This window comes from Scyliorhinus torazame, chromosome 15 (genome assembly GCF_047496885.1).
Source record: "Scyliorhinus torazame isolate Kashiwa2021f chromosome 15, sScyTor2.1, whole genome shotgun sequence".
In the NCBI taxonomy this organism is placed as follows: Eukaryota; Metazoa; Chordata; class Chondrichthyes; order Carcharhiniformes; family Scyliorhinidae; genus Scyliorhinus; species Scyliorhinus torazame.
Window position 1 is genome coordinate 6153364 of NC_092721.1, and position 25322 is coordinate 6178685.

Consider the following 25322-nt stretch of genomic DNA (forward strand, 5'->3'; position numbering starts at 1 on the left):
GCCAGACACTCAGCACAGACACTCACTCAGACAGCACAGACTCTCACTCAGACAGCACAGACTCTCACTCAGACAGCACAGACACTCACTCAGACAGCACAGACACTCACTCAGACAGCACAGACTCTCAGACAGCACAGACTCTCACTCAGACAGCACAGACACTCACTCAGACAGCACAGACACTCACTCAGACAGCACAGACACTCACTCAGACAGCACAGACACTCACTCAGACAGCACAGACACTCACTCAGACAGCACAGACATCTCACTCAGACAGCACAGACACTCACTCAGACAGCACAGACTCTCACTCAGACAGCACAGACACTCACTCAGACAGCACAGACTCTCACTCAGACAGCACAGACACTCACTCAGACAGCACAGACACTCACTCAGACAGCACAGACTCTCACTCAGACAGCACAGACACTCACTCAGACAGCACAGACACTCACTCAGACAGCACAGACTCTCAGACAGCACAGACTCTCACTCAGACAGCACAGACTCTCACTCAGACAGCACAGACACTCACTCAGACAGCACAGACTCTCACTCAGACAGCACAGACACTCACTCAGACAGCACAGACTCTCACTCAGACAGCACAGACACTCACTCAGACAGCACCAGACACTCACTCAGACAGCACAGACTCTCACTCAGACAGCACAGACACTCACTCAGACAGCACAGACACTCACTCAGACAGCACAGACTCTCAGACAGCACAGACTCTCACTCAGACAGCACAGACTCTCACTCAGACAGCACAGACACTCACTCAGACAGCACAGACTCTCACTCAGACAGCACAGACTCTCACTCAGACAGCACAGACACTCACTCAGACAGCACAGACACTCACTCAGACAGCACAGACACTCACTCAGACAGCACAGACTCTCAGACAGCACAGACTCTCACTCAGACAGCACAGACTCTCACTCAGACAGCACAGACACTCACTCAGACAGCACAGACACTCACTCAGACAGCACAGACACTCACTCAGACAGCACAGACACTCACTCAGACAGCACAGACTCTCACTCAGACAGCACAGACTCTCACTCAGACAGCACAGACTCTCACTCAGACAGCACAGACTCTCACTCAGACAGCACAGACACTCAGACAGCACAGACTCTCACTCAGACAGCACAGACTCTCACTCAGACAGCACAGACTCTCACTCAGACAGCACAGACACTCACTCAGACAGCACAGACACTCACTCAGACAGCACAGACTCTCACTCAGACAGCACAGACTCTCACTCAGACAGCACAGACTCTCACTCAGACAGCACAGACACTCACTCAGACAGCACAGACACTCACTCAGACAGCACAGACACTCAGACAGCACAGACTCTCACTCAGACAGCACAGACTCTCACTCAGACAGCACAGACACTCAGACAGCACAGACTCTCACTCAGACAGCACAGACACTCACTCAGACAGCACAGACACTCAGACAGCACAGACTCTCACTCAGACAGCACAGACTCTCACTCAGACAGCACAGACACTCACTCAGACAGCACAGACACTCACTCAGACAGCACAGACTCTCACTCAGACAGCACAGACACTCACTCAGACAGCACAGACTCTCACTCAGACAGCACAGACTCTCACTCAGACAGCACAGACACTCACTCAGACAGCACAGACACTCACTCAGACAGCACAGACCACTCAGACAGCACAGACACTCACTCAGACAGCACAGACTCTCACTCAGACAGCACAGACTCTCACTCAGACAGCACAGACACTCACTCAGACAGCACAGACTCTCAGACAGCACAGACTCTCACTCAGACAGCACAGACACTCACTCAGACAGCACAGACTCTCACTCAGACAGCACAGACTCTCACTCAGACAGCACAGACACTCACTCAGACAGCACAGACTCTCACTCAGACAGCACAGACTCTCACTCAGACAGCACAGACTCTCACTCAGACAGCACAGACTCTCACTCAGACAGCACAGAGACTCTCACTCAGACAGCACAGACTCTCACTCAGACAGCACAGACCTCACTCAGACAGCACAGACACTCAGACAGCACAGACTCTCACTCAGACAGCACAGACTCTCACTCAGACAGCACAGACACTCAGACAGCACAGACTCTCACTCAGACAGCACAGACACTCACTCAGACAGCACAGACTCTCACTCAGACAGCACAGACACTCACTCAGACAGCACAGACTCTCACTCAGACAGCACAGACTCTCACTCAGACAGCACAGACACTCACTCAGACAGCACAGACTCTCACTCAGACAGCACAGACACTCACTCAGACAGCACAGACTCTCACTCAGACAGCACAGACACTCAGACAGCACAGACACTCACTCAGACAGCACAGACTCTCACTCAGACAGCACAGACACTCACTCAGACAGCACAGACACTCACTCAGACAGCACAGACTCTCACTCAGACAGCACAGACTCTCACTCAGACAGCACAGACACTCACTCAGACAGCACAGACACTCACTCAGACAGCACAGACACTCAGACAGCACAGACTCTCACTCAGACAGCACAGACACTCACTCAGACAGCACAGACTCTCACTCAGACAGCACAGACACTCACTCAGACAGCACAGACACTCACTCAGACAGCACAGACACTCACTCAGACAGCACAGACACTCAGACAGCACAGACTCTCACTCAGACAGCACAGACTCTCACTCAGACAGCACAGACTCTCACTCAGACAGCACAGACTCTCACTCAGACAGCACAGACTCTCACTCAGACAGCACAGACACTCAGACAGCACAGACACTCACTCAGACAGCACAGACTCTCACTCAGACAGCACAGACACTCACTCAGACAGCACAGACACTCACTCAGACAGCACAGACACTCAGACAGCACAGACTCTCACTCAGACAGCACAGACTCTCACTCAGACAGCACAGACTCTCACTCAGACAGCACAGACTCTCACTCAGACAGCACAGACACTCACTCAGACAGCACAGACACTCACTCAGACAGCACAGACTCTCACTCAGACAGCACAGACACTCACTCAGACAGCACAGACTCTCACTCAGACAGCACAGACTCTCACTCAGACAGCACAGACTCTCACTCAGACAGCACAGACACTCAGACAGCACAGACACTCACTCAGACAGCACAGACACTCACTCAGACAGCACAGACACTCACTCAGACAGCACAGACACTCAGACAGCACAGACACTCACTCAGACAGCACAGACTCTCACTCAGACAGCACAGACACTCAGACAGCACAGACACTCACTCAGACAGCACAGACACTCACTCAGACAGCACAGACACTCACTCAGACAGCACAGACACTCACTCAGACAGCACAGACACTCACTCAGACAGCACAGACACTCACTCAGACAGCACAGACTCTCACTCAGACAGCACAGACACTCACTCAGACAGCACAGACACTCACTCAGACAGCACAGACACTCACTCAGACAGCACAGACACTCACTCAGACAGCACAGACACTCACTCAGACAGCACAGACACTCAGACAGCACAGACACTCACTCAGACAGCACAGACACTCACTCAGACAGCACAGACTCTCACTCAGACAGCACAGACTCTCACTCAGACAGCACAGACACTCACTCAGACAGCACAGACTCTCACTCAGACAGCACAGACACTCACTCAGACAGCACAGACTCTCACTCAGACAGCACAGACTCTCACTCAGACAGCACAGACTCTCACTCAGACAGCACAGACTCTCACTCAGACAGCACAGACACTCACTCAGACAGCACAGACACTCACTCAGACAGCACAGACACTCACTCAGACAGCACAGACTCTCACTCAGACAGCACAGACACTCACTCAGACAGCACAGACTCTCACTCAGACAGCACAGACTCTCACTCAGACAGCACAGACTCTCACTCAGACAGCACAGACACTCACTCAGACAGCACAGACTCTCACTCAGACAGCACAGACTCTCACTCAGACAGCACAGACTCTCACTCAGACAGCACAGACTCTCACTCAGACAGCACAGACTCTCACTCAGACAGCACAGACTCTCACTCAGACAGCACAGACACTCACTCAGACAGCACAGACACTCAGACAGCACAGACTCTCACTCAGACAGCACAGACTCTCACTCAGACAGCACAGACTCTCACTCAGACAGCACAGACACTCACTCAGACAGCACAGACTCTCACTCAGACAGCACAGACTCTCACTCAGACAGCACAGACACTCACTCAGACAGCACAGACACTCACTCAGACAGCACAGACTCTCACTCAGACAGCACAGACACTCACTCAGACAGCACAGACACTCACTCAGACAGCACAGACTCTCAGACAGCACAGACTCTCACTCAGACAGCACAGACACTCAGACAGCACAGACTCTCACTCAGACAGCACAGACTCTCACTCAGACAGCACAGACACTCACTCAGACAGCACAGACACTCACTCAGACAGCACAGACTCTCACTCAGACAGCACAGACTCTCACTCAGACAGCACAGACACTCACTCAGACAGCACAGACACTCACTCAGACAGCACAGACACTCAGACAGCACAGACTCTCACTCAGACAGCACAGACACTCACTCAGACAGCACAGACACTCACTCAGACAGCACAGACTCTCACTCAGACAGCACAGACTCTCACTCAGACAGCACAGACTCTCACTCAGACAGCACAGACTCTCACTCAGACAGCACAGACTCTCACTCAGACAGCGCAGACACTCACTCAGACAGCACAGACTCTCACTCAGACAGCACAGACACTCACTCAGACAGCACAGACTCTCACTCAGACAGCACAGACACTCACTCAGACAGCACAGACACTCGCTCAGACAGCACAGACTCTCACTCAGACAGCACAGACTCTCACTCAGACAGCACAGACTCTCACTCAGACAGCACAGACTCTCACTCAGACAGCACAGACTCTCACTCAGACAGCACAGACACTCACTCAGACAGCACAGACACTCACTCAGACAGCACAGACTCTCACTCAGACAGCACAGACTCTCACTCAGACAGCACAGACACTCAGACAGCACAGACTCTCACTCAGACAGCACAGACTCTCGCTCAGACAGCACAGACTCTCACTCAGACAGCACAGACTCTCACTCAGACAGCACAGGCACTCACTCAGACAGCACAGACACTCACTCTGACCACTGCACTGTCAGAGGGTCAGTACTGAGGGAGTGCTGCACTGTCAGAGGGTCAGTACTGAGGGAGTGCTGCACTGTCAGAGGGTCAGTACTGATGGAGTGCTGCACTGTCAGAGGGTCAGTACTGAGGGAGTGCTGCACTGTCAGATGGTCAGTACTGAGGGAGTGCTGTACTGTCAGAGGGTCAGGACTGAGGTAGCGCTGCACTGTCAGAGGGTCGGTACTGAGGGAGTGCCGCACTGTCAGAGGGTCAGTACTGACCGAGTGCTGCCCTGTCAGACGGTCAGTACTGAGGGAGTGCTGCACTGACAGAGGGTCAGTACTGGGGGAGTGCTGCACTGTCAGATGGTCAGTACTGAGGGAGTGCCGCACTTTCAGAGGGTCAGTACTGGGGGTGTGCTGCACTGTCAGAGAGTCAGTGCTGAGGGAGTGCCGCACTGTCGGAGAGTCAGTACTGGGGGAGTGCTGCACTGTTAGACGGTCAGTACTGAGTGAGCGCCGCACTGTCAGAGGGTCAGTACTGAGGGAATGCCGCACTGTCAGAGGGTCAGTACTGAGGGAGTGCCGCACTGTCAGAGGGTCAGTACTGAGGGAGTGTCGCTCTGTCAGAGGGTCAGTACTGAGGGAGTGCCGCACTGTCAGAGGGTCGGTACTGAGGGGGTGCCGCACTGTCAGAGGGTCAGTACTGGGGGAGTGCTGCACTGTCAGACAGTCAGTACTGAGGGAATGCCGCACTGTCAGAGGGTCAGTACTGAGGGAGTACTGCACTGTCAGAGGGTCAGTACTGAGGGAGTGCCGCACTGTCAGAGGGTCAGTACTGAGGGAATGCCGCACTGTCAGAGGGTCAGTACTGAGGGAGTGCCGCACTTTCAGAGGGTCACTACTGGGGGAGTGCTGCACTGTCAGAGGGCCAGTACTGGGGGAGTGCTGCACTGTCAGAGGGTCAGTACTGAGGGAGAGCTGCACTGTCAGAGGGTCAGTACTGGGGGAGTGCTGCACTGTCAGAGGGTCAGTACTGAGGGAGTGCCGCACTGTCAGAGGGTCAGTACTGAGGGAATGCCGCACTGTCAGAGGGTCAGTACTGAGGGAGTGCCGCACTTTCAGAGGGTCACTACTGGGGGAGTGCTGCACTGTCAGAGGGTCAGTACTGGGGGAGTGCTGCACTGTCAGAGGGTCAGTACTGAGGGAGAGCTGCACTGTCAGAGGGTCAGTACTGGGGGAGTGCTGCACTGTCAGAGGGTCACTACTGGGGGAGTGCTGCACTGTCAGCGGGCAATAATGTTAGGCTCAGATTGATGGAATCTCCTTTAGAGTTGGAAAACAGTCTGTCAGGTGGTGAGGGAGGTGAGACTTACAGCAGCTGAGACAGGGCGTTCCTGAATTAGCCTGAGGTCTCTGTACTTTCATTGGGTGAAGATGTAAAGCAGCAGCCGGGTTTGTGGCCTTCGGCCAAAAGTGAGGTCCCCAACCTTACATCGGGATGCGAGTCTGCGAATCCTTCATTGAGGCGGAGGTACTGGCGGATGGCCATTGAGGAGAGCAGCGGGGTTACTGTCGGCCTCCAGGCCAGGGCTGAGCAGGTCCGGTGGGCAACCAACCAGAAAGACCAGAGGTAAGCAGGCTGGATAGCCGACAGCAGCGCAGCCAGGCTGGAGCACACAGCTCGAGGCCCAGACACCCGGGTAAGACCGGGACGTGAGCAGAGCAACATCATTGGGGCGGGGCTCAACATCATTGGGGCGGGGCTCAACATCATTGGGGCGGGGCTCAACATCATTGGGGCGGGGCTCAACATCATTGGGGCGGGGCTCAACATCATTGGGGCGGGGCTCAACATCATTGGGGCGGGGCTCAACATCATTGGGGCGGGGCTCAACCTCATTGGGGCGGGGCTCAACCTCATTTGGGCAGGGCTCAACATCATTGGGGCGGGGCTCAACATCATTGGGGCAGGGCTCAACATCATTGGGGCAGGGCTCAACATTATTGAGGCGGGGCTCAACATCATTGGGACAGGGCTCAACATCATTGGGGACTGGGCCCAATATCATTGGGGCGGGATCAACATCATTGCGGCGGGGCTCAACATCATTGGGGCAGGGCTCAACCTCATTGGGGTTGGTGTCAACATCATTGGGGCGGGGCTCAACATCATTGGGGCGGGGCTCAACATCATTGGGGCGGGGCTCAACAACATTGGGGCGGGGCTCAACATCATTGGGGCAGGGCTCAACATCATTGGGGCGGGGCACAATATCATAGGGGCGGGGCTCTACATCATTGGGGCGGGGCTCAGCATCATTGGGGCAGGGCTCAACATCATTGGGGCGGGGCTAAACATCATTGGGACTGGGCTCAACATCATTGGGGCGGGGCTCAACATCATTGGGACAGGGCTCAACATCATTGGGGACTGGGCCCAATATCATTGGGGCGGGATCAACATCATTGCGGCGGGGCTCAACATCATTGGGGCAGGGCTCAACCTCATTGGGGTTGGTGTCAACATCATTGGGGCGGGGCTCAACATCATTGGGGCGGGGCTCATCATCATTGGGGCGGGGCTCAACAACATTGGGGCGGGGCTCAACATCATTGGGGCAGGGCTCAACATCATTGGGGCGGGCACAATATCATAGGGGCGGGGCTCAACATCATTGGGGCGGGGCTCAGCATCATTGGGGCAGGGCTCAACATCATTGGGGCGGGGCTAAACATCATTGGGACTGGGCTCAACATCATTGGGGCGGGGCTCAACATCACTGGGACTGGGTTCAACATCATTGGGGCGGGGGCTCAACATCATTGGGGCGGGGCTCAACATCATTGGGACTGGGCTCAACATCATTGGACTGGGCTCAACATCATTGGGGCGGGGCTCAACATCATTAGGGCGGGGCTCAACATCTTTGGGACTGGGCTCAACATCATTGGGGTGGGGCTCAACATCATTGGGGCGGGGCTTAACATCATTGGGACTGGGCTCAACATCATTGGCGTGGGGCTCAACATCATTGGGGCAGGGCTCAACATCATTGGGGTTGGTGTCAACATCATTGGGGCGGGGCTCAACATCATTGGGGCGGGCTCAACATCATTGGGGCAGGGCTCAACATCATTGGGTGGGGCTCAACATCATTGGGGCGGGGCTCAACATCATTGGGGCAGGGCTCAACCTCATTGGGGTAGGTGTCAACATCATTGGGGCGGGGCTCAACATCATTGGAGCAGGGCTCAACATCATTGGGGCGGGGCTCAACCTCATGTGGCGGGGCTCAACATCATTGGGACTGGGCTCAACATCATGGGGCGGGGCTTAACAACATTGGGGCGGGGCTCAACCTCATTGGGGCAGGGCTCAACCTCATTGGGGCGGGGCTGAACATCATTGGGGCGGGGCTCAACATCATTGGGGCAGGGCACAATATCATTGGGGCGGGGCTCATTGGAAGTTTACTTTTAACCAGGGATTATGCCAATCTTTCACCAAATTGACACCAGCCAATTGGACCGTGTCCTTGAGCATGCCGGCCCGTAAGGGAAAGCACGGCGCTCCAGCATGGAGCGACACTGTACAGAGCACATCCCAGAGTGCTCCAATGTGGAGCCTCACTGTACAGAGCACTTAGAGTCAGAGTCAGAGATGTTTACAGCATGGAAACTGGCCCTTCGGCCAGCTTGTCCATGTCGCCCAGTTTCTATCACTAAGCTAGTCCCACTTGCCCGCATTTGGCCATATTCCTCGATATCCACCCTGCCCATGTAACTATCTAACTGCTTTTTAAAGGAAAAATTGTACCCACCTCTACCACTGCCTCTGGCAGCCTGTCCCAGACACTCACCACCCTGTGTGTGAAGAAATTTCTCCTCTGGCCCCTTTTGTATCTCTCCCCTCTCACCTTAAACCTATGCCCTCTAGCTCTAGACTCCTCTACCTTTGGGAAAAGATGTTGACTATCTCCCTTATCTATGCCCCTCATTATTTTATAGACCTCTATAAGATCCCCCCCCAAGCCTCCTTCGCTCCAGGGAAAAAAGTCCCAGTCTATCCAGCCTCTCCCTATAGCTCAGACCATCAAGTCCTGGTAGCATCCTCGTAAATCTCTTCTGCACTCTTTCTAGTTTAACAATATCCTTTCTATAATAGGGTGACCAGAACTGCACACAGTATTCCAAGTGTGGCCGTACCAATGTCTTGTACAACTTCAACAAGACGTCCCAACTCCTGCATTCAATATTCTGACCAATAAAACCAGGCATGCTGACTGCCTTCTTCACCACCCTGTCCACCTGCGACTCCACCTTCAAGGAGCTATGAACCTGTACCCCTAGATCTCTTTGTTCTGTAACTCTCCCCAACGCCATACCATTAACTGAGTAGGTCCTGCCCTAATTTGATCGACCAAAATGCATCACCTCACATTTATCCAAATTAAACTCCATCTGCCATTTATCAGCCCACTGGCCCAATTGGTCAAGATCCTGTCGCAATCTCATATAACCTTCTTCACTATCCACTCTGCCACCAATCTTGGTGTCATCTGCAAACTTACTAACCATGCTTCCTACATTCTCATCCAAATCATTCATATATGTAACAAATAACAGTGGACCCAATACCGATCCCTGAGGCATCCCAGAGTGCACCCGTGTAGAGCCTCACTGTACAGAGCACATCCCAGAGAGCTCCAGTGTGGAGCCTCACTGTACAGAGCACATCCAGATAGCTCCAGTGTGGAGCCTCACTGTACAGAGCACGTCCCAGAGTGCACCAGTGTGGAGCCTCACTGTACAGAGCACATCCCAGAGTGCACCAGTGTGGAGCCTCACTGTACAGAGCAGATCCCAGAGTGCTCCAGTGTGGAGCCTCACTGTACAGAGCACATCCCAGAGTGCTCCAGTGTGGGAGCCTCACTGTACAGAGCAATCCCAGAGTGCTCCAATGTGGAGCCTCACTGTACAGAGCAGATCCCAGAGTGCTCCAATGTGGAGCCTCACTGTACAGAGCATACCCCAGAGTGCTCCAGTGTGGAGCCTCACTGTACAGAGCACATCCCAGAGTGCTCCAGTGTGGAGCCTCACTGTGCAGAACACATCCAGAGTGCTCCAGTGTGGAGCCTCACTGTACAGAGCACATCCCAGAGTCCGCCAGTGTGGAGCCTCACTGTACAGAGCACATCCCAGAGTGCTCCAGTGTGGAGCCTCACTGTACAGAGCACATCCCAGAGTCTGCCAATGTGGAGCCTCACTGTACAGAGCAGATCCCAGAGTCTGCCAGTGTAGAGCCTCACTGTACAGAGCACATCCCAGAGTGCACCAGTGTGGAGCCTCACTGTACAGAGCACATCCCAGAGTCCGCCAATGTGGAGCCTCACTGTACAGAGCAGATCCCAGAGTGCTCCAGTGTGGAGCCTCACTGTACAGAGCACATCCCAGAGTGCACCAGTGTGGAGCCTCACTGTACAGAGCAGATCCCGAGTCCGCCAGTGTGGAGCCTCACTGTACAGAACACATCCCAGAGTCCGCCAGTGTGGAGCCTCACTGTACAGAGCAGATCCCAGAGTGCTCCAGAGTGGAGCCTCACTGTACAGAGCACATCCCAGAGTGCACCAGTGTGGAGCCTCACTGTACAGAGCAGATCCCGAGTCCGCCAGTGTGGAGCCTCACTGTACAGAACACATCCCAGAGTCCGCCAGTGTGGAGCCTCACTGTACAGAGCAGATCCAGATTGCTCCAGAGTGGAGCCTCACTGCACAGAGCACATCCAGAGTGCACCAGTGTGGAGCCTCACTGTACAGAGCAGATCCCGAGTCCGCCAGTGTGGAGCCTCACTGTACAGAGCACATCCCAGAGTCCGCCAGTGTGGAGCCTCACTGTACAGAGCACTTTCCAGAGTGGGCCCCCTGCACCCCTGCCCTGTCCTCTCACAATCCATCCATTAATTCTCAGCAGCGGGAGCACAGGCCATTTGAACATGCAGATGTTACACGGTAAAAATAAATGGGTACAAATAAGGCAGTGTTGTCAGAAACCAATGAGAAAGTAATTGTGAAAATAAAGCTGAGAGTTAGTGCAAACAATTCTCAGTCACGTTTCATTCTCAGAGAAACAGAAGTTGCAAAAGCTGTTGAATACCCAACAGATATTTAAACACAGAAGCTTCCATTTCTGTAAATGGGGATATTCTCCCCCAGTGGGAACGATCCCATTCCATTGGGACTTAGATGATGGTCACATGTTGCTCCATCTAGTGGGGCATTGGACATTTCACAACCTCAGTGTCTGCACCCCAACACCACCCCCCCCCCACACACACACACACAGACACCCAGACACACCCACCCCCCCACACACCCAGACACCCCCTGCCCCACACACACCCACCCCCCCCCACACACCCAGACACCCCCCCCCACACACACACACACCCAACACACACAAACCCACCCAAACCCACCCCACCCCCACACACACCCACACCCACCCCCCACAACCCCACCCCCACACACACACACCCACCCCACCCCCACACACACACCCCCACCCACACACACACCCCACCTCCACACATCCCCACACACACACCCAACACCCCCCCACCCACCCCCACACTCCCCCCCCCACACACACGCTCATACAGACACACTCCAACACAAGTACCTACCCCCCCCACACCCACACAGACCCCCCCACACACACACACACCCAACCCCCCCACACACCCACACCCGACCCCCCCCCCACACACACACCCAGACACACCCACACCCAGACACTCCCACACGCAAACCCCCCCCCCCCAAACACACACACAGACACACACATTCACCCTCCACATGCACACACACCTATGATAATTCAGATTCACACACATATGTACACACACACACATCATCAGATCACCCCCCCCCCCCCCCCTCCACACACACACCATTCCCACATCCTCACACACTTAATCCTGTGAGTTCACTGTCAGGCACTTCACACAGGACAACCTCCAGGGTCACAGCAACTCAACTAAGAACGGTTCAAACTCTCTCCATCATTGAGCAATAGGCTCGCATTCGCCAGTATAACTTCAGTCAGTGTCACTCACCGCTGCCTCTGAGCTGTGTGTGTGGATCAGGAGCAGGCAGCAGGACATCAAGAGAAACTTTGGCTAAACTCTTCCAGTGTCTGCACTTGAGGCAGTGACTGCAGCCCCCAGGTGGAGCAGATGGCTGGGGGGTTGCCTCTCTCTGCTGCTCCCTGCACTCACTGTGCCTGAGTAAAGATGGAGTGGGGCTGCTCCTCAGTGAGACCAAGCGCAGATTGCCAGGGTCTACCAGACTGTTCTGTGTTTCCAGTTTACACTCCACCCACTCTCTGCTCTATCCAGCAGCTCAAAGCACAATGTGAAGGGAGAGAGGGGCTGACACTGGTTAACCCTTTGGACACTGGATCATTTTTCAACACTCACCACAGAAATTTGTACAAAGTGTTAAAAGTCTTACATTATTGATGTTATTGTAGACACAGCGACTCTGACCCTGTCTTCCTGCTGCCCAAATCCCATCACTCCTGTTCCCAACAATGTTTATTCCACAATCAACATCACAAAAAAACACATGACTGGCCCATTTCCATATTGTTATATGTGGAGTCTTGCTGTGCACAAATTAGTTGCCACATTTTATACACTTTGAGAGTATTTAACTGGCTGTTAAGTTCTTTGGCATCGCGGATGGTCTGGAAGTCGCTGTGTAATTTTGAGGAGTTCCTTGTTGAAAATGGATCCAGTGTCCAAAGGGTTAACCAGTGTCAGCCCCTCTCTCCCTTCACATTGTGCTTTGAGCTGCTGGATAGAGCAGAGAGTGGGTGGAGTGTAAACTGGAAACACAGAACAGTCTGGTAGACCCTGGCAATCTGCGCTTGGTCTCACTGAGGAGCAGCCCCACTCCATCTTTACTCAGGCACAGTGAGTGCAGGGAGCAGCAGAGAGAGGCAACCCCCCAGCCATCTGCTCCACCTGGGGGCTGCAGTCACTGCCTCAAGTGCAGACACTGGAAGAGTTTAGCCGAAGTTCCACATGATGTCCTGCTGGCTGATGGCAGCTTTGCTGCTCCTGATCCACACACACAGCTCAGAGGCAGCGGTGAGTGATACTGACTGAAGTTATACTGGCGAATGTGAGTGTTATCGGGTGTGTTAGTGTGAGGGACTTCTAGCACTCAGGGTCTGATACTGAGACAGAGGCTCCAAAAGGGACAGTAACTTGAGATAACCTCAGTGTGGAGTGAAAGAGATTCACTGAAAATTTGCCTATAGAGACTACACACCACATATCATCTCACACAGACATTCACAGACACACACACAGGCAGACATACATCATCTCACACACACACATCTCCACACACACACATCACCTCACACCCAGACATACACAGACAGACACCATCTAGCTCTCTCACATACACTGCACACACTGACGCGCTGACTGACCGCTCAGGGCTCTGATGGTCCTGTGAGGTATTCACTCATCACAATATAATCAGTAATTTAAAAAACAAATTGCTGAAAGATGCAGAGAGTTTGAACCGTTCTTAGTTGAGTTGCTGTGACTCTGGAGGTTGTCCTGTGTGAAGTGCCTGACAGTGAACTCGCAGGATTGTGGGAATGTGTGTGGGTGGGTGTGTGTAGGTGTGAGTGAGGGTGTGAGTGTGGGTGTGAATGAGGGTGTGGGTGTGAGTGATGGTGTGGCTTTGAGTGAGGGTGTGTGTGGGGTGTGAGTGAGGGTGTGTGTGTGGGTGTGAGTGAGGGTGTGGCTGTGAGTGAGGGTGTGTGTGTGGGGTTGGGCACTGTGTGGGCACTGTCCTGTGGTGTGTGTGTGTGGGGGGGGGGGGGTTGGGCACTGTGTGGGCACTGTCCTGTGGGTGTGTGTGGGTGTGGGTGTGAGTGAGGGTGTGTGTGGGTGTGAGTGAGGGTGTGAGTGAGGGTGTGGGGGTTGTGAGTGAGGGTGTGTGTGGGTGTGAGTGAGGGTGGGTGTGTGGGGGCTGAGCACTGTGGGCATTGTCGTGTGTGTGTGGGTGTGTGGGGGTTGGGCACTGTGGGCACTGTCCTGTGCGTGGGTGTGTGTGTGGGTGTGAGTGAGGGTGTGGGGGTTGGGCACTGTGTGGGCATTGTCCTGTGGGTGGGTATTTCCCTATCCCTGCGGGTATTGAGGTTCTGGGTCTCATTGTCAGATGGCCAATGTCTCGCTGGCTGGAGGAACAGGTGACCCCAGTCCCAGCGGGAATGGGATTGTCCCGACTGGGGGCAAGTAACCCTGTGATTGGCTTGTGGAGCAAGTCTTGACTCTCTGTAAAGTCTGATAGAGAGTTGGGCCTACCCTAGCTGGAGATATCAACAACAATCTGTATTTAAATATCACCTTTCATCTCATAAAACAGATTTATATATAAAACAAAATTTGACACTGGGTCGTATATGGAGATAATTAGGCAGCTGACCAAAAGCCTTGGTTTTAATGAGAGTCCAACCAGGGAGAGAGGTTGGGGGGGTTTAGGGTTGGGGGGTTTAGGGAGGGAGGTTGGGGGGGGTTTAGGGTTGGGGGGGTTTAGGGTTGGGGGGATTTAGGGTTGGGGGGGTTAAGGGTTGGAGGGGTTTAGGGAGGGAGGTTGGGGGGTTTAGGGTTGGGGGGGTTTAGGGAGGGGGGTTGGGGGGTTTAGGGTTGGGGGGGTTTAGGGTTGGGGGTTTGGGGGGTTTAGGGTTGGGAGGGTTTAGGGTTGGGGGGTTTAGGGAGGGAGGCTGGGGGGTTTAGGGAGGGGGGTTGGGGGGTTTAGGGTTGGGGGGTTTAGGGTTGGGGGTTTGGGGGGTTTAGGGTTGGGGGGGTTTAGGGTTGGGGGGTTTAGGGAGGGAGGCTGGGGGGTATAGGGTTGGGGGGTTTAGGGAGGGAGGCTGGGGGGTTTAGGGTTGGGGGTTTAGGGAGGGAGGTTGGGGGAGTTTAGGGTTGGGGGGGTTTAGGGAGGGATGTTGGGGGCGTTTAGGGTTGGGGGGGTTTAGGGAGGGAGGTTGGGGGGGTTTAGGTTTGGGGGGGTTTAGGGTTGGGGGGGTTGAAGGAGGGAGGTTGGGGGGTTTAGGTTTGGGGGGGTTTAGGGTTGGGGGTTTAGGTTTGGGGGGGTTTAGGGTTGGGGGGGTTTTGGGAGGGAGGTTGGGGGGGTTTAGGTTTGGGGGGTTTAGCGTTGGGGGTTTAGGTTTGGGGGGGGTTTAAGGAGGGAGGTTGGGGGGGGTTTAGGGTTGGGGGGTTTGGGGGGGTTTAGGGAAGGAATTCCAGAGCTTGGAGCTGAGGCAGCTGAAGGCACGGCCGCCAATAGCAGAGCGATAGAAATGAGGGATGTTGAGAATTAGCCGGGTGCACCGAGGGTGGTGCTGCGGGATGTCGCAGGGAGGGAGGTCGCGGGGAGGGAGGTCGCAGGGAGGGAGGTCGCGGGGAGGGAGGTCGCAGGGAGGGAGGTCGCGGGGAGGGAGGTCGCAGGGAGGGAGGTCGCAGGGAGGGAGGGCGCGGGGAGGGAGGTCGCAGGGAGTGATGTCGCGGGGAGGGAGGTCGCAGGGAGGGAGGTCGCAGGGAGGGAGGTCGCAGGGAGGGAGGTCGCGGGGAGGGAGGTCGCAGGGAGGGAGGTTGGGTGGTTCCTGGCTGCTGTGTGTGTCTGGTGTTGGTTATGAAGATTGTGTGTCAGGTACGTACGGGAGGATTGGCAACGGCCTCTCCACTGACCCCACTGCCTCATGTGGAGGAATTCTTCACATTATTAGCTGTGGGTTTCTGTCCCGCTTATCCTGTCCATTGACCACCCTCCACACCCCTTCCTGAGCCCCCCCCCCCCTCCCCCCCACATCCCCTCCTGGACCATTGCCCCCACCCTCCCAAATGAGGGACATGAGGGAGCCTGTGTGAAGTTCTAGAATTGCCTCCCGCAGCCCCCTCCCTCTCATCCTGTAAGATTCTCCTTAAAACCGTCGCCCTCTGACCGACCCTTTGGTCACTGATCCGAATATCTTTCCACCAGAGTCAATCTGACTTCGATAACACCCTCTGAAGCTGCCAGGGATGTTTTACGAATGGAAAGGCGCTGTGTCAATATACGTGTTGTTGTGGTGTTTATCACAGATGTGTTTGTGTTAGCAGTGGGAGTGTGTGGGGGGGGGGGGGGGGGGGGGGGGGGGCGGAGGTGGCGATGTGAGGGGCAAGGGGAAGGTGTGTGGGAGAGGTGGGTGGGGGTGGGGGAGGTCTGTACGTGTGTGTGTGGGGGGAGGGGTTGTGTGTGTGGGGGTGGGGTGAGGTCTGTTTGTGGGGTCGGGTGGTGGGGGGGTGCGGTAGAGGGGGTGTGGGTGATGGGGGATGGAGTGTGGGTGGGGTGGGGGTGTGGGGGTGGTGGGGTAGAGGGGGTGTGGGTGGGTTTGGGGTGTGGGGGTGGTGGGGGAGGGGGGAGTGGAGTGTGGGGGGGATGGAGTGTGGGGGGGGGTGGTGGGGTGGGGTAGAGGGTGTGTGGGTGGGTTTGGGGTGTGGGGGTGGTGGGGGAGGAGGGTGTGGAGTGTGGGGGTGTGTGTGGAGTGTGGGGGGGGTAGAGGGGGTGTGGGTGGCGGGGGTGGAATGTAGGTGGGGTGGGGGTGTGGGGGTGGTGCAGTAGAGGGGGTGTGGGTGGCAGGGGTGGAATGTGCGGGGGGGTGTGGGTGGGTTGGGGGTGTGGGGGTGGTGCGGTAGAGGGGGTGTGGGTGGCGGGGGTGGAATGTCCGGGGGGGGGGGAATGGAGTGTGGGTGGGGTAGGGGTGGTGGGGGTGGTGTGGGAGGGGGGAGTGGAGTGTGGGGTGGGGTGGGGGGGGGGAGTGTGGGTGGGTTGGGGGTCTGGGGGTGGTGGGGGAGGGGGTTGTGGGGGGGGGGGGGGGGGGTTTGAGTGTCTCCCACCCAGTGAAGACCACACTGCCATAAACATTAAATATTGAACAAATTTATTGAAACTTTCTCCAAATTCAGAGTTTAAAACATTATTTATGTTGGGAAAATATCGATTGCTGTGTTTTTTATGTTTTTGTTAAAGTGGGTATAGAGTTGTGGACCACTCTGGCTTCATTTTGTCCCAATTGGATTGGATAGAATGAACAGTTGGGCTGAGTGGCCACATTCTGTGCTTTATTCTTCCATCAACATCTGTCAGAGGATTTAGGTGTTTGGGGTCCAGTTTTTGACAATGTCGACCATTCCTGTCTTCGTATTTCCCATGTTCCCATCAAGAACTGGGTGGGGGTGAGAGAGAGAGACAGAAAGAGACAAAGGAAACTGAAGAGAGAGAGAGCAAGAGAGGGGGACCAAGAGAAGGATTGGAGAATGGACAGAACGCGGGAGTGAGGATGGACAGAGAGAGAGAGAGGAACATAGAGAAAGAGAGAAAGGGACAGTGAGAATAGACAGAGAGAGGAGCACAGAGGGAGGGAGTGCAAGAATGGAGATAGTAAGGGGCAGAGATAGAGTGGACGACTGGACAGAGAGAGAAAGGGGCAGAGAGAGAGGGAGTGTGATAATGGGCAGGGGGAGAGAGATACAGATTCAAATGTGAGAATGTACAGACAGCGAGAGATAGAAGGCACAGAGAGAGGGCGTGTGGGAATGGAGAGAGAGAGAGAGCAGCACACAGAGAGTGAGTGTGAGAATGGACAGAGAGGGAGAGTGAGTGTGAGAATGGACAGAGTGAGCAAGGGGCACAGAGAGGGGGAGTGTGAGAATGGACTGAATGATAGAGGGCCACAGAGAGAGAGTGAGTGTGGGAATGGACAGAGGGGGAGAGGGAGTGTGAGAATGGACAGAGAGGGAGAATGAGTGAGAATGGACAGGGAGTGGGAGTGAGTGTGAGAATGGACAGAGAGGGAGAGTGAGTGTGAGAATGGATAGGGAGGGAGAGTGAGTGTTAGAATAGACAGAGAGGAAGAGTGAGTGTGAGAATGGACAGAGAGGGAGAGTGAGTGTGAGAATGGACAGGGAGGGAGAGTGAGTGTGAGAATGGACAGGGAGGGAGAGTGAGTGTGAGAATGGATAGGGAGGGAGAGTGAGTGTGAGAATGGACAGGGAGGGAGAGTGAGTGTGAGAATGGATAGGGAGGGAGAGTGAGTGTTAGAATAGACAGAGAGGAAGAGTGAGTGTGAGAATGGACAGAGAGGGAGAGTGAGTGTGAGAATGGACAGGGAGGAGAGTGAGTGTGAGAATGGACAGGGAGGGAGAGTGAGTGTGAGAATGGACAGAGAGGGAGAGTGAGTGTGAGAGTGGACAGAGAGGGAGAGTGAGTGTGAGAATGGTCAGAGAGGGAGAGTGAGTGTGAGAGTGGACAGAGAGGAAGAGTGAGTGGGAGAGTGGACAGAGAGGGAGAGTGAGTGTGAGAATGGACAGGGAGGGAGAGTGAGTGTGAGAATGGACAGGGAGGGAGAGTGAGTGTGAGAATGGACAGGGAGGGAGAGTGAGTGTGAGAATGGACAGAGAGGGAGAGTGTGTGTGAGAATGGACAGGGAGGGAGAATGAGTGTGAGAGTGGACAGAGAGGGAGAGTGAGTGTGAGAGTGGACAGAGAGAAAGAGTGAGTGTGAGAGTGGACAGAGAGGGAGAGGGAGTGTGAGAGTGGACAGAGAGGAAGAGTGAGTGGGAGAGTGGACAGAGAGGGAGAGTGAGTGTGAGAATGGACAGGGAGGGAGAGTGAGTGTGAGAATGGACAGGGAGGGAGAGTGAGTGTGAGAATGGACAGAGAGGGAGAGTGTGTGTGAGAATGGACAGGGAGGGAGAATGAGTGTGAGAGTGGACAGAGAGGGAGAGTGAGTGTGAGAGTGGACAGAGAGAAAGAGTGAGTGTGAGAGTGGACAGAGAGGGAGAGGGAGTGTGAGAATGGACAGGGAGGGAGAGTGAGTGTGAGAATGGACAGAGAGGGAGAGTGAGTGTGAGAATGGACAGGGCGGGAGAGTGAGTGTGAGAATGGACAGAGAGGGAGAGTGTGTGTGAAAATGGACAGGGAGGGAGAGTGTGTGTGAGAATGGACAGGGAGGGAGAGTGTGTGAGTGGACAGAGAGGGAGAGTGAGTGTGAGAGTGGACAGAGAGAAAGAGTGAGTGTGAGAGTGGACAGAGAGGGAGTGTGAGAATGGGCAGAGAGGGAGAGTGAGTGTGAGAATGGACAGAGAGAGAGAGTGAGTGTGAGAATGGACAGAGAGGGGAGGGAGTGTGAGAATGGACAGAGAGGGGAGGGAGTGTGAGAATGGACAGAGGGGGAGAGGGAATGTGAGAATGGACAGAGAGAGAGCGTGAGTGTGAGAATGGACAGAGAGGGAGAATGAGTGAGAGAGTGGACAGAGAGGAAGAGTGAGTGTGAGAATGGACAGAGTGAGAGAGGGGTACAGAGAGAGAGTGAGTGTTAGAATGTGCAGAGAGGGAGAGGGAGTGTGAGAGTGGACAGAGTGAGAGAGTGAGTGTGAGAATGGACAGAGAGGGAGAGTGAGTGTGAGAATGGACAGGGAGGGAGAGTGAGTGTGAGAATGGATAGGGAGGGAGAGTGAGTGTGAGAATGGACAGGGAGGGAGAGTGAGTGTGAGAATGGATAGGGAGGGAGAGTGAGTGTTAGAATAGACAGAGAGGAAGAGTGAGTGTGAGAATGGACAGAGAGGGAGAGTGAGTGTGAGAATGGACAGGGAGGGAGAGTGAGTGTGAGAATGGACAGGGAGGGAGAGTGAGTGTGAGAATGGACAGAGAGGGAGAGTGAGTGTGAGAGTGGACAGATAGGGAGAGTGAGTGTGAGAATGGTCAGAGAGGGAGAGTGAGTGTGAGAGTGGACAGAGAGGAAGAGTGAGTGGGAGAGTGGACAGAGAGGGAGAGTGAGTGTGAGAATGGACAGGGAGGGAGAGTGAGTGTGAGAATGGACAGGGAGGGAGAGTGAGTGTGAGAATGGACAGGGAGGGAGAGTGAGTGTGAGAATGGACAGAGAGGGAGAGTGTGTGTGAGAATGGACAGGGAGGGAGAATGAGTGTGAGAGTGGACAGAGAGGGAGAGTGAGTGTGAGAGTGGACAGAGAGAAAGAGTGAGTGTGAGAGTGGACAGAGAGGGAGAGGGAGTGTGAGAGTGGACAGAGAGGAAGAGTGAGTGGGAGAGTGGACAGAGAGGGAGAGTGAGTGTGAGAATGGACAGAGAGGGGAGGGAGTGTGAGAATGGACAGAGAGGGGAGGGAGTGTGAGAATGGACAGAGGGGGAGAGGGAATGTGAGAATGGACAGAGAGAGAGCGTGAGTGTGAGAATGGACAGAGAGGGAGAATGAGTGAGAGAGTGGACAGAGAGGAAGAGTGAGTGTGAGAATGGACAGAGTGAGAGAGGGGTACAGAGAGAGAGTGAGTGTTAGAATGTGCAGAGAGGGAGAGGGAGTGTGAGAGTGGACAGAGTGAGAGAGTGAGTGTGAGAATGGACAGAGAGGGAGAGTGAGTGTGAGAATGGACAGGGAGGGAGAGTGAGTGTGAGAATGGACAGGGAGGGAGAGTGAGTGTGAGAATGGATAGGGAGGGAGAGTGAGTGTGAGAATGGACAGGGAGGGAGAGTGAGTGTGAGAATGGATAGGGAGGGAGAGTGAGTGTTAGAATAGACAGAGAGGAAGAGTGAGTGTGAGAATGGACAGAGAGGGAGAGTGAGTGTGAGAATGGACAGGGAGGGAGAGTGAGTGTGAGAATGGACAGGGAGGGAGAGTGAGTGTGAGAATGGACAGAGAGGGAGAGTGAGTGTGAGAGTGGACAGAGAGGGAGAGTGAGTGTGAGAATGGTCAGAGAGGGAGAGTGAGTGTGAGAGTGGACAGAGAGGAAGAGTGAGTGGGAGAGTGGACAGAGAGGGAGAGTGAGTGTGAGAATGGACAGGGAGGGAGAGTGAGTGTGAGAATGGACAGGGAGGGAGAGTGAGTGTGAGAATGGACAGGGAGGGAGAGTGAGTGTGAGAATGGACAGAGAGGGAGAGTGTGTGTGAGAATGGACAGGGAGGGAGAATGAGTGTGAGAGTGGACAGAGAGGGAGAGTGAGTGTGAGAGTGGACAGAGAGAAAGAGTGAGTGTGAGAGTGGACAGAGAGGGAGAGTGAGTGTGAGAGTGGACAGAGAGAAAGAGTGAGTGTGAGAGTGGACAGAGAGGAAGAGTGAGTGGGAGAGTGGACAGAGAGGGAGAGTGAGTGTGAGAATGGACAGGGAGGGAGAGTGAGTGTGAGAATGGACAGGGAGGGAGAGTGAGTGTGAGAATGGACAGAGAGGGAGAGTGTGTGTGAGAATGGACAGGGAGGGAGAATGAGTGTGAGAGTGGACAGAGAGGGAGAGTGAGTGTGAGAGTGGACAGAGAGAAAGAGTGAGTGTGAGAGTGGACAGAGAGGGAGAGGGAGTGTGAGAATGGACAGGGAGGGAGAGTGAGTGTGAGAATGGACAGAGAGGGAGAGTGAGTGTGAGAATGGACAGGGCGGGAGAGTGAGTGTGAGAATGGACAGAGAGGGAGAGTGAGTGTGAGAGTGGACAGAGAGGGAGAGTGTGTGTGAAAATGGACAGAGAGGGAGAGTGAGTGTGAGAGTGGACAGGGAGGGAGAGTGTGAGAGTGGACAGAGAGGGAAAGTGAGTGTGAGAGTGGACAGAGAGAAAGAGTGAGTGTGAGAGTGGACAGAGAGGGAGTGTGAGAATGGGCAGAGAGGGAGAGTGAGTGTGAGAATGGACAGAGAGAGAGAGTGAGTGTGAGAATGGACAGAGAGGGGAGGGAGTGTGAGAATGGACAGAGAGGGGAGGGAGTGTGAGAATGGACAGAGGGGGAGAGGGAATGTGAGAATGGACAGAGAGAGAGCGTGAGTGTGAGAATGGACAGAGAGGGAGAATGAGTGAGAGAGTGGACAGAGAGGAAGAGTGAGTGTGAGAATGGACAGAGTGAGAGAGGGGTACAGAGAGAGAGTGAGTGTTAGAATGTGCAGAGAGGGAGAGGGAGTGTGAGAGTGGACAGAGTGAGAGAGTGAGTGTGAGAATGGACACAGAGAGAGAATGAGTGTGAGAGTGGACAGAGAGAAAGTGAATGGGAGAATGGACAGAGAGAGAGAGCGAGTGTGAGAATGGACAGAGAGAGAGTGATTGTGAGAATGGACAGAGAGGGAGAGTGAGTGTGAGAATGTACAGAGAGGGAGAGGGAGTGTGAGAGTGGACAGAGAGAGAGGGATACAGAGAGAGAGTGAGTGTGAGAATTGGCAGAGAGGGAGAGTGAGTGTGAGAATGGACAGAGAGGGAGAGGGAGTGTGAGAGTGGACAGAGAGAGAGGGGTACAGAGAGAGAGTGAGTGTGAGAATGGGCAGAGAGGGAGAGGGAGTGTGAGAATGGACAGAGAGAGAGGGGTACAGAGAGAGAGTGAGTGTGAGAATGGACAGAGAGGGAGAGTGAACAGTGCTCACTGAAACATTGCAGAGTAAGGGCCAGGCTGGGCAGCTCCCTGAATCTGCAGCAATAATTACAATTTGGAGAATCTGTTGCCAGGAATCAGTGAGGCCCCCCGGCCTGCTGCAGAGAAAAGCTTCAATTCCACATTCGATATGGGTCCATTTTACAAACTGGCTTCCTGGGCAGACGCAGGACTGGCAGCTTGGTGAGGCTGAGTTCTGGTGCCCAGGAGCAAGGTTCCCTCTGCCAGTATCACTCAATAAAACTCACCAATTAGTTGAATTTACGGGTGCGATCAAACCAAATGGGAAGTATGTCCCGGGGTGAGTGCGTTTAGCCACGCATTTCCCAGCGCCAAGAAACACAATGAGACTGTGGTGAAGTTTGGGGCCTCAGCGGGAAACGCACGCCCATGCCCTCGCTGAGCCCCGCTCGCTATAAACCCTCCGTGGAGCGAGAGATCGGGAGGCCATTTTTAAATGGTGTCCCAACCTCTCAAGCCCACAACGTGAACCACAAACACCCCCCAAGCCCCAACTGGCGTATGAGGGGGTCCTCGGCTCGCACCCCCCCCCCCCCACACTGGGCATCCTCCAGCCCGATCCCCGCCATGCAAACAAATGCCAGCTTGGCAGCACCAGCTTGGTACCCTGGCAGTGGCCCTGCCAGATGGCAGCATCACATGGGCACCTTGGCAGTGCCAAATTGACACCTGGGTGACACTGCCAGGCTGTCAGTGCCGGCTGGAGCTGCGGGGACCACTCCGACGCTGAAGGAGCCCCCGAGGAAGGGGAGCATTCCTCATCGGGGACCATTGACACTGGAGTGGTTGCTGCCGCTTTTCACACCAGCGTCAGAACTTTCCCACGGGATTGGAGAATCCCGGCCGAGCTGTCCCTCTCTAATATGCAGATTTGCCAAAAAGTGATCCCGCCCACAATGGGTGAGCTCCACATCGCGACGTCCCTATCTCGCGAGGGATGTGACAGTCCGGGTCGATCCCGGGAATGGGATTTCCAGGCATCTGCCGGCATCGTTACGACACGGCGCACTGCTTCCTCGCGCAGTGTGGCCGGTAGATCTACGTGTTCTGGTTAATTTCAGTCAATCGGAAGGCACACACATATACCCCTTTCTCAAAGTGAGAACCTCATACAATCATCAAAATCATGAAACCTCTCCCCCAGACTGCGCCCTGTACGGATTCTGGGAACGCCTCAGAGCTCGAGGCCCACTGCACCAAGTGAATTCAATCAGTAGTTTGTGACTGGCATCAGCAAAGGTAAGAAAACTGCCAGATCGTCAGAAATACAATTTGGGATCCTGCAAATGTGCTTCAGGAACAGAAATCTGCTCTCCTTCCCCAGTCTGGCCCATTCATGACTCCCCACATCGGTGTGTTTGACAACACGGACGGTGATAATTCTCAGCAACTGCCCACGTGCCGGGTTCACATACAAAGGGGTGTTTGTTCTGAGGGGGTCAGGTTGAGTTTGGAGGCACAGCAGCTGGGTCAGACAGACATCTCTGGGCTATCCCAGCCGGACTCCAGACTGGCTTCCAGGAATGGGGTCTGTAATACTCCCCACTTTGTAGACAGCAATCTGTTTATATTTTCCCATCCCTGCCCACAATGATGGAGGACCGAGCACAGCACAACATTCACAATGGCAGCACCTTCAAAACACACATCACCACGTAACAGAGTGAGAAAAATAGCCAGACTCTGCGTTTCCAATTCCGAATTCTCCCTGTCTGTCTTTCTCAATCTTTCTTTCTCTTTCTCCCTCGCTCTGTAATCTCTTTGCGACTCCCCTCTTTCTCTTTTTCTGTCTGTCTGTCTCTGTAAGGGGTGTTGATGGATATGGGGTTAGGGTGGGAAGATGCAGTTGGGGGAGATTGAACGGGGGGAGCAGGTTCGAGGGGGTCTATTCCTCTTCATGTTCTTTCTCTCTATCTTGGACTGTTGCTGAGGTTATTTTTCCCATGGACACTGACAACCTGCAGTTCGACCACCCCCATCACCTCTCTCTACTCCTCCACACTCTCTAAATTATCAGCTTTCTTATCCGGCATTCAGTACTGGCGGAGCAGAAATGTAAATATTGGAAAGACTGAAGCCATTGCCTTCGATCCTTGCTCCATTTACAACCTTGCTGTCACATCAGATGAGCTTCTGACCAGATAACCACACCATTACTGAGACCACCTATTCCACTTTTATAAAACTGCCTCACTTCAACTCATCTGCTCCTGAAAACTGATCCACATCTTCATTCCCCCCAGCCTTGACCATTCCAACACTCTCTGGCTGCTGTCCCACACTCGAGGTCTTCCAAAACTCTGCTGTCCCTCTCCACTCTCAGGCGGTCCTGGTCCCCTATCTCCTCCCGAGCTCACTGATCTACACTGCCTCAAGCAACAACGTGAGTTTAAAATTCTCATCCTTGCTTTCAAATCCTTCCACGGTCTCTCCCCTCCCTACCTCTGGAAACTCTTCCCATCATTCTTCCCGTCACACAAGCCTCCGACATCTCTACACTCTAACTCTGGCCTCACCCACCACTAGCGACCGTGCCTTCAGCCCCCTGGACTCTTGAGTTCTGGAATTCCCTCTCTAAACCTC

The 25322-nt window shown here is 54.3% G+C and overlaps 2 protein-coding genes across 2 annotated transcripts in view; one reads left to right on the forward strand and one right to left on the reverse strand.

Annotated features, from left to right (window-relative positions):
* Window positions 1-12635, reverse strand: part of LOC140391488 (uncharacterized) — a 333618-nt gene extending 320983 nt beyond the window's left edge. The window contains exon 1 of the mRNA XM_072476010.1: window positions 12362-12635. The gene's annotated coding sequence lies outside the window, so the exon portion shown is untranslated. The remainder of the gene's footprint in view (window positions 1-12361) is intronic.
* Window positions 12636-13111: 476 nt separating this feature from the next.
* LOC140391490 (uncharacterized) overlaps window positions 13112-25322 on the forward strand; it is a 406857-nt gene continuing 394646 nt past the window's right edge. Inside the window, exon 1 of the mRNA XM_072476012.1 lies at window positions 13112-13399. Within this exon, the coding sequence (XP_072332113.1) occupies window positions 13334-13399 (66 nt within the window). The 5' untranslated portion in view covers window positions 13112-13333. The remainder of the gene's footprint in view (window positions 13400-25322) is intronic.